Source organism: Centruroides sculpturatus, unplaced genomic scaffold (assembly GCF_000671375.1).
Source record: "Centruroides sculpturatus isolate CEXI.00-Female unplaced genomic scaffold, Cexi_2.0 scaffold632, whole genome shotgun sequence".
Taxonomy (NCBI): domain Eukaryota; kingdom Metazoa; phylum Arthropoda; class Arachnida; order Scorpiones; family Buthidae; genus Centruroides; species Centruroides sculpturatus.
The window spans coordinates 213,244-229,286 of record NW_019384887.1 but is presented as its reverse complement, the minus strand read 5'-3'; the positions used below and the strand labels follow the sequence as shown (position 1 = coordinate 229,286).

The 16,043-nt window shown below is 27.9% G+C and overlaps 1 protein-coding gene across 1 annotated transcript in view; it reads right to left on the bottom strand.

The window, feature by feature from the left end:
• LOC111631136 (exocyst complex component 3-like) overlaps positions 1-16,043 on the bottom strand; it is a 54,324-nt gene that overhangs the window by 18,325 nt on the left and 19,956 nt on the right. Inside the window, exons 8-12 of the mRNA XM_023375337.1 lie at positions 13,428-13,511; positions 9,650-9,723; positions 4,353-4,448; positions 4,135-4,201; positions 2,369-2,469 (exon numbers count right to left, since the gene is read on the bottom strand). Coding sequence (XP_023231105.1) covers positions 2,369-2,469; positions 4,135-4,201; positions 4,353-4,448; positions 9,650-9,723; positions 13,428-13,511 — 422 coding nt within the window. The remainder of the gene's footprint in view (positions 1-2,368; positions 2,470-4,134; positions 4,202-4,352; positions 4,449-9,649; positions 9,724-13,427; positions 13,512-16,043) is intronic.

Sequence of the window (16,043 nt, the reverse complement as noted above, 5' to 3'; positions counted from 1 at the left end):
TTATTAATTTTTATTTAATTAACAAAATAAAAACTTAAAGCTTAATTAGATTTAATGATCATCAAATTTAAGTACAGTTTTATATTCTAGAAAGTTACATAGAATTTGCCATTAATAATATGAAATGCTAATCATCATTTAAAAAAGCAGTAAATTTTAATTAAACACAAATGAATTTTCAAATTTATAAAAAAATTAGCCTACTGTAATTTAAAATAGAAATTGCTTTTCAAATTGACAGTTGTTCATATGGTTTAAATTTTTAATATAGTAAAACCTCAATTTAACAGACTAATGGACCCTTCTTCATCTAAATTAAAGCCAAAAGTTTGTTATATAACAAAGTAATTTTCTGAATGCGTTTTTAAAACCTGACAAATTAGTTAGTTTATCTGGTTTTATTTATGTAGATAATTTGTATAATTAAAGTCACATAAGTATGATGAGTTTAATTTCACAGAAAAACTTTCTATACTCATCATAGTTCTGAGGTTGTAATAAACAAACATTTTTTGGAAAATACACTTTAATTGTGTTTAACTAAACAAGTAAATAATGCTCTTAAAAGAAAAAATGTAAATTTGATAAAACACAAAAAAATTTCCTATTCATTCATGTTTGGATTATGATGTATTGGGACATTCCTGTTGTGGTGTAAAGTTAACAGCTTGGATTAGAAAAAATAATCTGTTACTTTAATTAATGTAAAAAGCATTTTAAAATTAACAGGGATTAATTTCCACATATGGAGTGGAAATTTTATCCATTAAATTAAAGTTTTACCATATTTTACAATAAATTTTAGATCAATTCTTATAAAAAGATTTTTGTTATACACTCTTAAAAATATTAAAAATTTTCAAAAAATGATTGATATTTCTAAATTCAATTTTGGACAGATTGCATTGCAAACTACGGTATTACCTTTTTTGAAACAGTATAATTACAGAAACTATTGGAAATATAATTATTAAGAAATTATATATAACTTTTTACATTTATCACCAATAGCTATTCTAATTTCTCAAATTATTTATTTTATGGATTTGTCATTTTACAGATCATCATCATCATCATTAAAACAATCAATCATTCTAAATGAAAAATAAATCATATTTAAACAAATGAAATACACCAAAAAAAAAAAATTAAAATTATGCAACAATATCAGAATAATATTCTCATTCAAAATATCACTGAATTAAATTATTACTATTAAATACTACTGAAAAAAAAAAAATATGTACCATATTTACTCGCATATAGAATGAGGTGTGACTTTAAAGATCAAAATAAAGAAAATTAGATTTATTAATACAATTCTAATTTTATTTTGTTTAATCACAAGTAAAATATCAAATGAATGTAAATGCACACATTGTCTCACAAAAATTACTGGATTTTAAACTTTAAGGAAAAATCTTGTAAAATCAACAACATAATTTGTTCACGTAAAGCTGGACAATTGGGAATCTTTTTTTTTTTTTTTACCAATTCTTAACAGTCTAATCCACTCTCCATCAATTACACTTATGAGTTTCTCCAAATTCTGATTTCCAAATAATCATCTGTTTTCACATGGAAATGGATTAAAACTTATATAGGACTCTTGTGTGATTTTGGAATTTCAATCTGCAATTCAATTTAAAAGCTTTGCTTTCCTATTGCTATTCATCTTTACTCCTGAGAATATACAAAAATGATTCAAATGACCCAGATAAAATACTTATATTTTTAAATACAAGAGGGTAAGCATCCAGTAAAAAATGCAAATACATGGTTCACAAAAATTACTGTATTTGCAAAAACACAAAGAATCTTTCACTCACACATATTGGATGACCTAGGAATTTGAAGCTATGATAAATGAATAAAAATCTCATCTTATATGCGAGTAAATATGGTAGATTAATCTATAAATAAATATATATCGTATAAAAATACTATACAAACATTAATATTAGATGTGTGTTACATTTAGTTATTATATGCATAAAAGTTACTAGTTTTCTTTCAATGTAAATCATTATATATAAACGGATATATTTTGAAGAAAATGTTTACTAAGCTTATAACTTCTCCAAAATATAAAACAAAAATTATTTATTTTGCAATAAAAATGTTAAAATTAAAACAAAAAAATAAATAAATGCTGTATAACAAATTATGCAAAAACTGTTTATATGAAATTTTATTTGATAAACAATTAAGTTTATATATACATAAAAAATAGTTCATCATAATTTTAAAATTATTTTAATAAAATTATTTTACAATAAGGGAATAGTTAATTTCTAATTGTAATTAAATTATTTCTGTCCTTATCTATTATATTAAGAATTTGAATATTTTATCTTTCATTTAAATTTTACTTACATGTTGATCAATCATATGAAAAACAATAACAGGTAATGAAGTATGAAATAGATTTTCCCCATCTTTCTCTGGTTCAATTTCTCTCTGCCAATCCTGTAAATATTAAATAATATATGATAAATAAGTTATGCAAGATTTCTCTTCATCACAAAATACAATAGAATATTCATGATATATACCTATTTGAGTATTTGAGTATTATCAATGACTAACAAATAAAAGTACACTTCATGCTAACATTTAACTTTATAATGTAATTTCACTAGCGTGTTATGGCATTACAAATGGAACCATAGTTGTGCTTTTAGTTTCAATCCATTCATAACACCACAACACACTAGTGAAATTATGACTAACAAATAGTAAGATTGATATTATCAGCAGCAGTTAACATGGAATCTATATGTAGTGACAATTACTATACTAATTGGCAATTACTCCATAGGAATTTTTTGTTGATGCTTATCCTTAACATAATAAATTTTCAGTAAAAGTCAAATACCATATTTTAATAGAATTTGAATTCCTGTCATAACAATTAAATATAAGTATAGTCAAACTTCTATATAAAGAAGTCATTAAATCCTGAAAAAGTTCACTACAATTTTTAGTAAATAAAATAACTTTTTGTTTCTCAAATACAAATAAGTGTCGCAAAGAGATTATACAACATGGTTTAAAATTATAAGGAAAATAAAGTAATATTTTAACATAAATTTTTCATTATTTTACATAATTTAAATTAATATAAATGTAATATACAATAATAATGTAATATAAGGTTAGTTTTAATTTTAAATAAGTTTACATTTATATGTTAAAATACTTACAACTTAGTTTAACTACATTTTCATAAAAAAAAAAAAAAACTGCAATGTTTTGTTGCACATAATAATTAAAAAATATCCTCTCTTCATAATATGCGTTACACTTATCAAGAGCATTAAAACTGCTTCATCTACATCAGAAATGGGCAACCTTTTTCTATGTAAGGGCCACATTTTGAAACTTTTGAATTGACACAGGCCGCATACAAAAGAGGGGGGAAAAATGCCGGTAAATCACAATTATTTATTCATATATAATTATAAATTAGCATAGATATACTTAATTTAGCTTCTGGAACTGATGTAAACATAATATACATTGGAAATATTTGGTTAAATATTAGTCACTGCTAGTTTTAAATTAGTTTTGATGTGTCTGTTAGCCAGTTTTTTGTTTTAATTTTTACTAAATTTATTGTGGAAAAACTATTCACATACATAAGTTGTAGAAAATAACATTTGAATTTTTATTGCATACTTCCTGAAGCTGGGAAATTGATATATTTATTCATATTTTTTGTGGGCTGCAAAAAATATTACTGTGGGCCACAGGTTGCCCATCCCTGATCTACATCAACATAAACAATGGTTCTAGCATCTTTATCTGTAGGTCTTGCATCATTGGCTAATTTCAAAATTAATTCATAACTTTTTTATTATGGTTAGTAAGTACACATCACTGTGTATCTCAAATACTTTTTAAAGGCTCTTTTAAATTGTATATTACAACAATTTAATAGCTAAAATTAATACTTTTTTTTTTTTAATTGATTGCATTTAATTTATTTTCATCAATTTAGAATATCACAGTTATTTGTGACTTACTGTGCTATCAATCAACTTAGCTAAACATTGGTGGTATAATATATAATATTTTAATAATTGGTTAAACAAGCATCAATTAAAAAAATTTTTTTAATCAATTTATTACCTTAACTTCTGATGCTAATGTATTCTTCATCCAATCTTGATAGTTTGTATTAAGATTTTTTAGATACCTATTATAGAATTAATTAAAATTATATCAATATATAACTAAAAAAAATATTGTTTTATTCAAATATCCTTAAAATTGTAAAAAGATTTCAATTTTCATATTATATAATAAAATTTTAATATACACTACTAAATTCTATCAAAATAACTTACTCATCTATTAGATTTTCCACTATGTTGTTTTCAAGTAGAGGACCTAATTTTTTAACATCTATATTCAAATCTGGATGTCCTAACATTTCTGCACTTCTAAAAAAAAGTATTAAAAATAAATGAAGTAAAAATTTACACTCCAAATACAAAAATTAAATTTTTAAGAAATCTTCAATGCACATTTTTTAACTGCATTACTGCTACTAATGATTATTAAATCCTAAATAATTTGGCACTAGAGTTAGGCATTAAGCACCATCTCTTATTAAATTTAAATTATAATAAATATTTATTGAATAAGGTCTTTCAACCAGAAAAAGACCCTCACATTCCCTAGACAGTCGGGCATGCAAGGAACCAACTGAGGACTCAGCCTAATGTCCATTCCTCACCCCCCATGGGACAACCTGGCAGTAGGCATGGCCAACATATGGCCCACGTAATGAATTTATGTGGCCCACGATTAATCTTTCAATATTAGCTACTCAAGTCAGAATAGATCAGTTAAAAATTCTAATGCCTAAAAAAAAAAATAAATAAAAAAGTTAACTAACTGTGCGTTTAGAGTTAACGCTCCATTACAAATGTCTTCAGTACAGTGTAGAATGTTGACAAAGCATGATAATGTGAAAAATGTATCTGTAATCTCTATGTACAATTTAGTCTCTATGGGGTGACACCACAATGAGATCTTGCACCACCTCAAAATCTTCCTAGGTCATCCTCTGGTTCGGTCCATGAAAAAAGTTCTCTTTCCAATTCGGCCCGGGAGCAAAACCTGTTGGCCACCCCTGAGATAGTCATTTAACTGGGCTATCAAAACGAATGAGGATGGGCAGCCATTATAGGCTTAACCAACCATAATGGATCTCCTTATTGGTGAAAACTTTTAAACATGGTAAATTAAATCAATAGAAAGTCATAACAGATGGGACATCACCTGGGTCAACAAGATTCCCATTGTGTTGGTCAGGGAACCAGGACACAGTGGAACACAAATCAGTGTTGGTACCATCAATGTTAGAGGTCTGAATGGAAAGGAAGTAGAACTAGCTGAAGAACAAAAAAGTATAATGTACAAATGGCAGGTATCACTGAAACTAAGAAAATTATAGTTGGAGAGACAAGCCTAAACAATAAATATGAGTTGATCTACTCAGGGAATGGATGCTCAATGCAAGAAGGGTGTAGACATAGTATTTACATTTGCTATGGAAGATAATCTCATTATCCAGTTAAATTTTGCCCAGATGACTCTAGCAGTCATCTGGGCAAAATTTAACTGGATAATGAGATTTATCTGTGCCTATGGACCTACTGAAGGTTCAAAGAAGGAAGACAGAAGAATTTTATGACCTTATGGGATCAGCAGAGACAAATACTAACGAAAAAATAATTCTAGCTGGAGATCTTAATAGTAGAGTGGGAAATAACAACTAAATCTATGGCAGCATTTTAGGTAAGTTTGGTGAGAAAGGAAAACATAACAGAAATGGCTAAAGATTACTTGAGTTTTGTGCTTACTAATACAATATTCCAACATAGAGTCACAAATTCACATGGAGAGAACACACTAGAAATCTGTAAAGCATAATTGACTATATTATTGTAGACAAGGACATTATCCATTTAGTTGAAGACACAAGAGTCTTTAGAGGTTTCAAAGTTGATAGTGATCATCATCTTGTAGTGAGCAAATTAAAAACAATCATCAATATTAGGAGTAGGAGATGTAAAAAGGTACTTCAACAGATAAAAATATAAAAATTATCAATCTTCCAAATGCCATTAAATACAGAAATATGGTTAATATTGCAGCTAATACTATCTCTATTACCAAAATGGATTTAGAGGAGGAATGGCAAAAATTCAAGGAAACATTGATAGACTTGACAAAAATAGTATGTGGGGAAGTTGTTTGCAAAGATAGGAAGGTTACAACTCCATGGTGGACCAAAGAGGTTAGACAAGCAGTACAAGAGAAGAAGGCAGCTTATAAAAGATATCTGGCAAATAAGACCATAAGCACCCTATTAGATTATAAAGCTACATGTAAGACAGCAAACTATATGTAAAGATGGCTAAAGTACAGTAGTACAGTAGTTACATCACATTATTCAAAAACATGTAGGACAACATCTTTGAATAATGTGATGTAACCACTGAAGGAAAGGTTCCATAAAATTGGGGACAAGCTTTAATTGCATCAATTCATAAAAAACAAAGTATAACAGAATCTAGTAATTATAGAGGAGTCTCACTCCTCAGTGTACAAGCTAAAATTTATGCCAGCATTTTAGAAAAAATGGTCAGACAAATACAGTAGTTGAAAGTGACCTAGGAGAACAACAGACAGGTTTTAGACCAAATAGAGGATGCCAAGATTAAATATTTACACTAAGGCAATTGACAGAGAAAGCATGAGAATATAACAAGAAACTATACTTGGGATTCATTGACCTTGAGAAGGTGTTTGATGGAGTACCTAGAGGATTACTTTTTGAGTTCAGAAATATGGTGTCAATGATACTCAACTCAGGGAAATCCAAAGCTTGTGTAGGAACTGCAAATCAGCTGTAAGGATAGGACAAATAGATACTAGTTCCAAATAAAACTAGGGGTGATACAAGAATGTACATTGTCACCTTTATTATTCATAATTTTCATGGATAATTTAATAAAACAATCAAAACTATTGACAAACTTCAGTTTGGGAAATATAAAAATTGGTTCTTTACTCTATGCGAACGACATTGTCCTACTAAGCAATAAACCCAAGGACCTCCAGCAATCTTTAAATAATTTAGAGGAAAGTTGCAGGAATTTCAGTATGTCAATCAGCTACAAGAAAACAAAGGTTATGGCTATTAGTTGAGAGAAAGAGACTAACAGTTAAACTTGGTAACAAATGCTTAGAACATGTCAATAAGTTCTCATATTGGGAACAATCTTTAGCAAAGACAAAGTTTGATTTGGAAATTAGCAATAGCTTAAACAAGGCAGGTCAGACAAGGAGCCAACTGATCAAATATAGCTGGAAACAAGAAAGAAATAAGTCATAAAACAAAACTAGTTGTGTACAACACAGCTTTTAAACCTATATTGACATATGGTTCTGAGAGTTGGGTGAGAAATAAGGGAATTGATCAAAAATTAGAAGCAGCAGAAATGAGAGTTTTTAGAAAAATTAGTGGTGTTAATAAATGGATACAGTGGTAAAATCATATTAAAATGAAGACATAAGGAAACACCTTAAGATAACAAATATTCAGTCGAGAGTAAGCAAGGCTAATCTGAGGGGGTTTGGCCACTTGGAAAGTATGGGAGAAGACCAACTGGCCAAACAGGTATTCAAAGCTAAAATCAAAGAGAAAAAAACCAAAGGGACAACCTAAACAAAGGTGGATTGATAGTGTTAAGCAGGCTTTAGAGGAAAGGAATTTAACTTTAGTCCAGGCTAAAAATTTGTCTGTTGATAGGAGAGTTTAGAAAAAAGTAATGGATGGTAGTATAAAAGTTTGATTTTTTCACCATGTTCAACCTGTACTTTCTCTGGGTATCAGCAAGAATGGGTAATGATGATGATGATTTATTAAATAATTTAGAAAATTTTGGAAGAACAGAATTGGCCTGGAGTGGGACTTGAACCAGCAACTACTGCTATCATGCAGATGCATTGCCAATGACACTACTCAGACCTTCGTCCAATCCTTTGCTTCCAACATAATCACCAGGCTTTTAGACATTTATAAGATTTCATCTAATTTCATACTTACATAAGTTACAAAATTTTTAGATTGTATATTAAAATCCATGCAATAATTTTAGTACTTAATTGATATTTATATACCTCTACATAAATACATAATGCTTTTGTTATCAATAAATTTAGTTTAATGAATAATAAAATGTAACAGATTATCAAATAAATAAAAACACTTTTAAAAAACTAAAACACCTTTTTTTTGTTTGTGGATGAAGTTTTTTTTAATAAAAATAACATTACATATTAAATTAAGGCTTAAGATTTTTTTTAGTCTTCTTTGGTTTAACAAAAATTTGATTTTATAATTTCAAAATTATTTTTCAAAAATAATTCTCTCTGTTAAATTAAATAAGAATGGAAAAAGGAAAAACTAGCTTCAGTTTTTTACAAATCAAATATATTTTAAGATCTTTACTGTTTAAAATTTTTAAATCAGTTTTCAATAATTGTTGACATCATAATTTGCACAATAGAAAACAATTAACGATATCTGAATTAGAATCTCAACTTCATTTACTTTTATTTTTTCATTTGTTAAGTAAAACAAATTTTAAAAAATAAAAAAACTTATTTTACATAAAAAGTTTTTAAAATTTTTTTCTAAATATTGCTGCATTTGTCATTATTCTTTAAACCAGTGGTCCCAAACTTTTTTGATTCTAGGTACACTTGCTAAACGCAGATTTTCCTAAGGCACCCTATATCAAATTCTAACAAGTACATTAAATTCTAACATTATAAAAATTTTATATTATTTCATGGTGCCCCTGTGAGGAAGCTGCAGTGCCCTGGGTACTGCTGCTTTAAACAATTTCAAGTTAATTCTTTCAAAGTATTTTTTAAAATTTGAATATTTTCAAAAGTTAATTAGTGATTTCTCTTAAAAGATAACTCAAATAGTTTGTCAAATTGCTTCAGTAGCTTATTTGAGAATAAATGGGAATAAATATAAATATTCTACAAAATTTATATATCTTAGTATTTTATCATCTACAGTATTATATTATGTGATCTTTACTGATTAGTATCAAATTATAATTTTAGTTTATCTAAATTTTAAATAGTTTCAAAAGTTATAAATTTTATTTTATTCTAATATACTTTATAATGGACCAGTCAAAACCAAATCTGTTTTTAGTAAAGAAATAAATAAGATATCATTGCATTTTATTTCTTTATTAAGTTAAAAGTTATGAAGTTCTAATATTAAGTTTAAATAAATATAAAAACAAAACTTTTATAAAATAACCTGAAAAAATTTGAGCACGATAACTAAAGTTTACAAAATTAAGATTAAATGGGTATTTTAAAACATTAATAAAAATAAAAAAATATTAAATACAAGTTCTAAAAGTAGATAATTATACTCAAAACAAGAAATAAAATTCTTATTGTGATTGTTTTGATAATCAGTTTACATAGAACATTATTAAAGAATTTTATGACAAATTTTTAAAAAAGTTTTAACTGTACATAAATATAATAATTTGCATTTCTATTAAAAAAAAAATACAAAATTCTTGATGCTTACTCATAAGTATTTAACCAATTCAAAATAGTTATATGTTCATTTCCTTCCAACTCATTTGCAATTATGTCTTGAAGCTTTAAAAGAAAACTGTAATTTAGAAAAAACTCTTATAAAAATATTTTTTATAATATTTACACACACACACACACACACACACACACACAGTAGAATAGAAAGTCACTTAACACTCCTGCTACAGAATATAGAATGTACCCAAAGTTAGATGGAAACAGATTGATGTTTGTTACACACATGGCTACTGTCTTAATGGCAGCTATGCATGTAACAATATCAATCTGTTCCTGACATGAGAAAATTAACTTTGGATACATTCTATATTCTGTAGCAGGGGTGTTAAGTGACCTTTTCTTTCCCACCCTATATATTAATATATATACATTTTACCATGTGAGAAGAAAAATGATGATGATTATTATTTCTTAATTTGATTATCCTAAATAACTAAATAAAATCATTACATTAATAATTTATTGTAACATCCTTTAAAAATATTTGTAATACTAGCTGTTACCCGCGGCTTCACTCACGCGGATTTTGCAAGCAAACCCCATTTATATTCAGTATTTCAATAACGATAGTAATTGTTATTTAACACCTACTGCTGAGAATGATGAGAATTGCTGAGAATCAAATGAACTGTTTCTAATTTGATAAATTTTCTGGATCGTTTACAATCATTGTATTATCGAATCAATGTGCAAAAAGAAATTCTAATTTAAAACGGTTTGAACATTTGGTTAAAAAATCAAAATATATTAAAATATTTATAACAATGTCTGAAATGTTATCAATTTAATACCACTAAGTACTCAATGAAGACTAAACATAATTAAAAACAAAAAAATTGCATCTAAAATTCTTCAGGTTAAGCCTTAATGCTTTCCCTCTCCCCCTGCGGGGGAATTTCGAAAAATCCCTTTTTAGTGCGAGTTTTCATGACATACCCTACTAAAATGCAGTTAAAAACAAAAAATCGCATCTAAAATAGTAGAGTAGAAGCCTTTCTTCAAGTTAAGCCTTAATGCTTTCTCTCTCCCCCCACAGGGAATTTCGAAAAATCCCTTCTTAGTGTGCATTTTCATGACATACACTAACTGTGTACCAAATTTCACCTCTAGGTTCTGGAACTTTCTAGAAAAAACTGGAACATTCTCATTGAAGCGTCACACATTTTCGAAGTCAACCACTTTCAAACCCCATATCTCTCACACCCTTATAGCTATCGAGATGCAACCACCATAGTGCACGATGGGAGACTTGGGGCTACTACCAGACACAAACACCATTCATGTGCGATGTGTAGTTTTGGCTGCAGAGTGATGTATAGGCACAAATGCGTCCATTTTTATATATACAGTGGGTGATCGGTTAATGAACATAATCCGTTCCAAGACTTTGTTCTCTATCCAAATTGTTCGTTAACCGATTATCGATTTACCATAGGTTTGTATGGGAATTTGATTAATTCGTTCTGGAGACCCCAAAAAATAAAAAATATATACTTTCTTACTACATTCATTTATATGTAATAATAAAAATACGTATATATGCAGTCTTGCATTTTTATTAGTTATGTTTTTTTCTTTCTGATAGTTAAAGAATCTGTCTAATGTAGATTGCTTTTCTTTCTTCTTCAAGATTTTCATAAGTAATTAATAGCATTGTAATTGTAGAGATCCCCAAGCCTATTAACCTCAACCTGGTTTGTATGCCATTCTAAGACCGTTGATCTGACATCCTTCCACTTCTTCAAAAGATCTTTAATTAATAGCAGATATCAGCATTAATCCTATTTTTCATAATAAAACATATCTTGACGAGTTTCTTGGTGTTCTTCTTTCAAGAGTTTTTGGCATTCTTCTGTCGTCAGATCCATTTCAGGTTCCATTATGAGCTCTTCAATGTTCTTTACTTCTCAGAAGTGATTTTGTTACTCCTTTAGCTGCTTGAATCTTCTTGATTATACTGTATCTTTCTTAGGTAAGATTGAACTGCCCCCTACTGTAGATTTGTTCAAGCCATACTGTCCAGCAACATCAGACATCTGCCCACTCTCTACCTTAGTTATTTTACCTTCGATAATAAAACTCAACGCAAAACTTAACGAGTGACCGCCCAACAGTCTTGCAAATACTATAAAAGAATTGTTTCTGTCAGAAAAATAAAAGGTTGGAATTACAAGGGAGAGTTTCAAAGTTCAGAGGAATATTATTTGATCAGTATATTCTGGGTTGAGTGTCAATGTTGATGTCTCCAGCACTCCGAAAAGTTTCGAATTGTTGCCTGAAGACAAGGGAAAATCAATCGGTATTTGCTATTTTCATCGCTTTTTATGTTTGTTCAGTGAAGTGTTCGTTGTCTGATCATAAAAATCTTTTGCGAAAGTGTTCGTTATCCGATCTGTTCGTTAACCGATCACCAACTGTATTTCTCGGCAAAGATAAGGTGTTATTTATATGAATTCTATAAATGTTGACAGTGCAGAAATGATTAGAATCAGATCCATGCACAGGTTTTTTTAAAAAGATAACTAAAAAAAAATTTTTTTAATCCTATGATATTTTTTAATTTTTATAGCATATTTTTGCACATGCTACATAAAAACAGGGAAAATCAGCATGCAAGATTTCCAGCAGTGACTAAAATATAAAATTAATCAAATCTAACAAAACTAGTTGTTAATTAAATGTTAAAAAAACATTCTTCTGAGTACAATAAAATAATAACATTGTAATTTGAATGACATAAAATCAAGAAGAGATTTTTCATCTACAAGACAATAACACAATGACTTATTGACAACAGCAGCAGCAGCAAGTCAGTGTGGGTTACACTGACCCAGACATTAAAAATAACTTCCTCTCAAATTTTACACAAAGCCAATGTTAATGGATGTAAGCTAAGATAATTTACAGAGAGTTTCTTAAATTTGGTGTGTTTATTTTTGCATTTTTGAATCAAATAATAAAATACACATAAAAAGCACTTTTGTTATTCCACAAGTATTTTACACTGTTAGAAAGAAGACAAAATAAAGAAATTAAACATATAATCATAGATTTTGATGTAATTTCACAGTTTGATGTAATTTGAGTTTCACAGTTTTAGAATAAAAACTTATTTGTTTTTTTAATGCACCCTCTATAGAGGGATGTATAACCTCACTTAAACCAGTTTTTACCATATGGAAATATGATTTCATGGTCTCTCCAGATAGACCGGCATGCCACAAAAATACAGTATGTGTGTATATAGAGTAACACAATACAGTAGATTAAGGAGGAACTGAACAGGCACTAAATAAATGTAAGTTATATACAATATACTGTTTAAATTAAATTTAATTTTTTAATTGTTAAATATTAAACCCCCAAAACACACCCCAATTGTACAACATTGACTTGAACAAATTAATCCATTTATTAAGTTCACAAAAAGATATGTTTATTTTATAGGAAAAAAAACATTAAAAATATATTAAGAAATAACTTGGGGATNTTACTTCATATTTCATTTTTAACTTCAAAATATCATTAATTTTGATTTTTCAATCTCAATTAGAAATTAAAACAAATATACTATCAGAATAAAAAGGTCTTCAATAATAAACCAAAAGATACAGTAATTTAAACTGTTATATTAAAATAATCTTATAATAATTCAAACTGAATTGATATATATTTTAAATCAAAACTTTTTAAATAAATTAATTTATTGCTGGATTTAAAATTATCAATAAATAAAAAATATTACTCACATGTTTAGATAAACAATCATGATACATCTTAACAAATTCAATGACAATGTCATATTCAGGAGGAAAACAAGGAACACAAGCAGTCTGGAAAATCATTTATTATAAATTTTATATTCTAGTATATGAAAATATTTTTTATATTTCAATTAAAGAATGAATAATATATATTTATTATTAATTGCATGTATAATTACTAAAACAAAAATATTTTTGCTCAATTCTTTGTATCACAAAACATTGCATCTTGTTTACAAATTAAAAATGTTAGTTGAGAGAGAATAATGATGTCATTATGAGAGTGGACAAGTCCAAGAATATTGTCTTGATCAACAGGTCCACTTACAATGAGAGGCTGCAGGAATACATCACAAATACAGATTGCCAAATAGCACTGCCAAACTTCTTGGATTCCCTACAACACAGGATAAGAAAATTCATCTCCACCCAGCTTGTAGGGATACTAAAAATGCAGAATTTCATATCCATGCATCTAGAACACTCTGCATTTTAATTTTTGCAAAGACACAAACCTAGAACACAGTTATATTTGGTAACCAAAAAAGGTTCCTCTCCAACATTTTTATGAAATAAAAGCTGGTCAACTTCCATAACAATAAGTTGACAAGATATCATTTCACTGTCAACAACTCCTTACAACTTTTGGAATGTCTTAATAACATCTCTTTGGTCAAAGAAGAAGGTGTGGGGAGCATTTAGATTCAATGGAATTTCCAATCTAGCATTTTAGCAGTCAGACTTCAGAACATTATCAAGACACCTTAGAACAACATCTTCCTACAGCAGAAATAATAGATAGTACAAATTGGACATTTAAACAGGACAATGCTCCCATTCATTGTTCAAATTCAACCAAAAAATGGCTTCAGAATCAAAATGTAGATGTTATGAAATGGCCTGCAAAAAGTACTGACCTAAACCCAATAGAAAACTTATGGGGAATCATGGCAAGACAAGTATATGCAGGTAAGTGTCAGTTTTCCATGAAACCTCAATTGCACTTGGTATAACTTGAAACCAGAATTATTACAAACTCTTGTGAGTTCAATGCCAAATCATGTGTTTGATGTTATTAAAAATAATGGAAGCTCAATTAGCCATTAAAAATTTTTTTAAATGTAATTTTTGAAATTTACCTAAACTTTTGGGACAACGATGTTTAGCAAACTTTCTCCTTTTGTAAGAATCTTAATAACTATTAACTTGTTAAATTTATCTTTTTAATATTTAATGTGACTTACTGTGATATTTCACTTATTAAATCAATCAATACTTTTTATCCAAATTTATGGTTACAGTCACATATCAAAATACTATCATCAGTCATAATTCCTCCATCTTTAAAATTACTCACTAACTCCTTCAGTTTTGACTTTGGTAACTTTGACATTTTTCAAACCATCAAATCAAAGCTGCTATGTCATCGCATCCCTTCCACACATTTGTAAACAAAACATCCTTATTATTTTACAGAAATGTATTTAAGTACCAAAATATCAAAAAATTATTTAAAAATTTAATTTCAGATTTAATTCTATTTATAAATAGAAAAATACACAAAATCCAATTTAAGTGCAAAAGGGGTAAAGATACCAAAAAGTACTCAGCAGTAAAAAATGGGGGAAAAAGAAACTAATATTTCCTCCAAATAATTGTAAACTTAATAAAGAACCATACTATGATACTTTGAAACAGTCCCCTGTACATATAACAAAAAGCAGGGGTATCTCAATTTCCCAGCTTTAATATAGCCCAATAGATAATCTGGCAAATCATTTGTCAAAATGAATATATCAAGTACTTGTTTATTATGTATATCTAAATCCAGATAATAAGAAATTAAATTGAATACTGTTGTGTTTTTCATTTTTCATTATTTTATAGAGAATTAGAAACAAAAAATCTTACATAAAACTGCAGATAAAGTTTTCACTATCAATTATAATTATACATCATATTTTACTTTTGAATATTAATTATACCATATTATATTTACAGTTTTCTCAGAATTAATACTTTTATTAGTTACATAAATAAAGAAGTTCTAGATTTTATATTATTGATTATATTTTTCTGTGAGGAAAAGAATTTTCTTTTTCACTTAGATGTCAAACAAGCTAAACAAGTTATCAAATGTTACAAAAATCAAATACAGTAGAGCATCAATTATCCGACTCAATTGGAGACTCAGGTTGGTCAGATAACTGAAAAAATCGGATAACTGAAAATAATGAAAAAAATACATTATTAGTATAGTATATTACTATATCGCTATTAATTAGTATATCATTAACGTACATTGCGTTGAATTTTCATCGATGTTAAGCCTAACAAATTTTTTTTAAAAATAATAATCGTCACTATTGTATCATTAAAAATTATTTTTAAATTATTTTATTGTTCACAAAACAAACAACCACTCATAATTAGAAAATTAAATCTCTTTTAAATACTGGCCTCTCTTTCATGGTCGAGCCAGTGTTGCCAGCTAAAACATACAAAAGTTTAACAAAAATTATATTAAAGTAGCCACAACATAGCCAAATATTGTAGCGCCACTTCAGTAGCAAACATTTGAAATTTGCCGACTAGAACGAT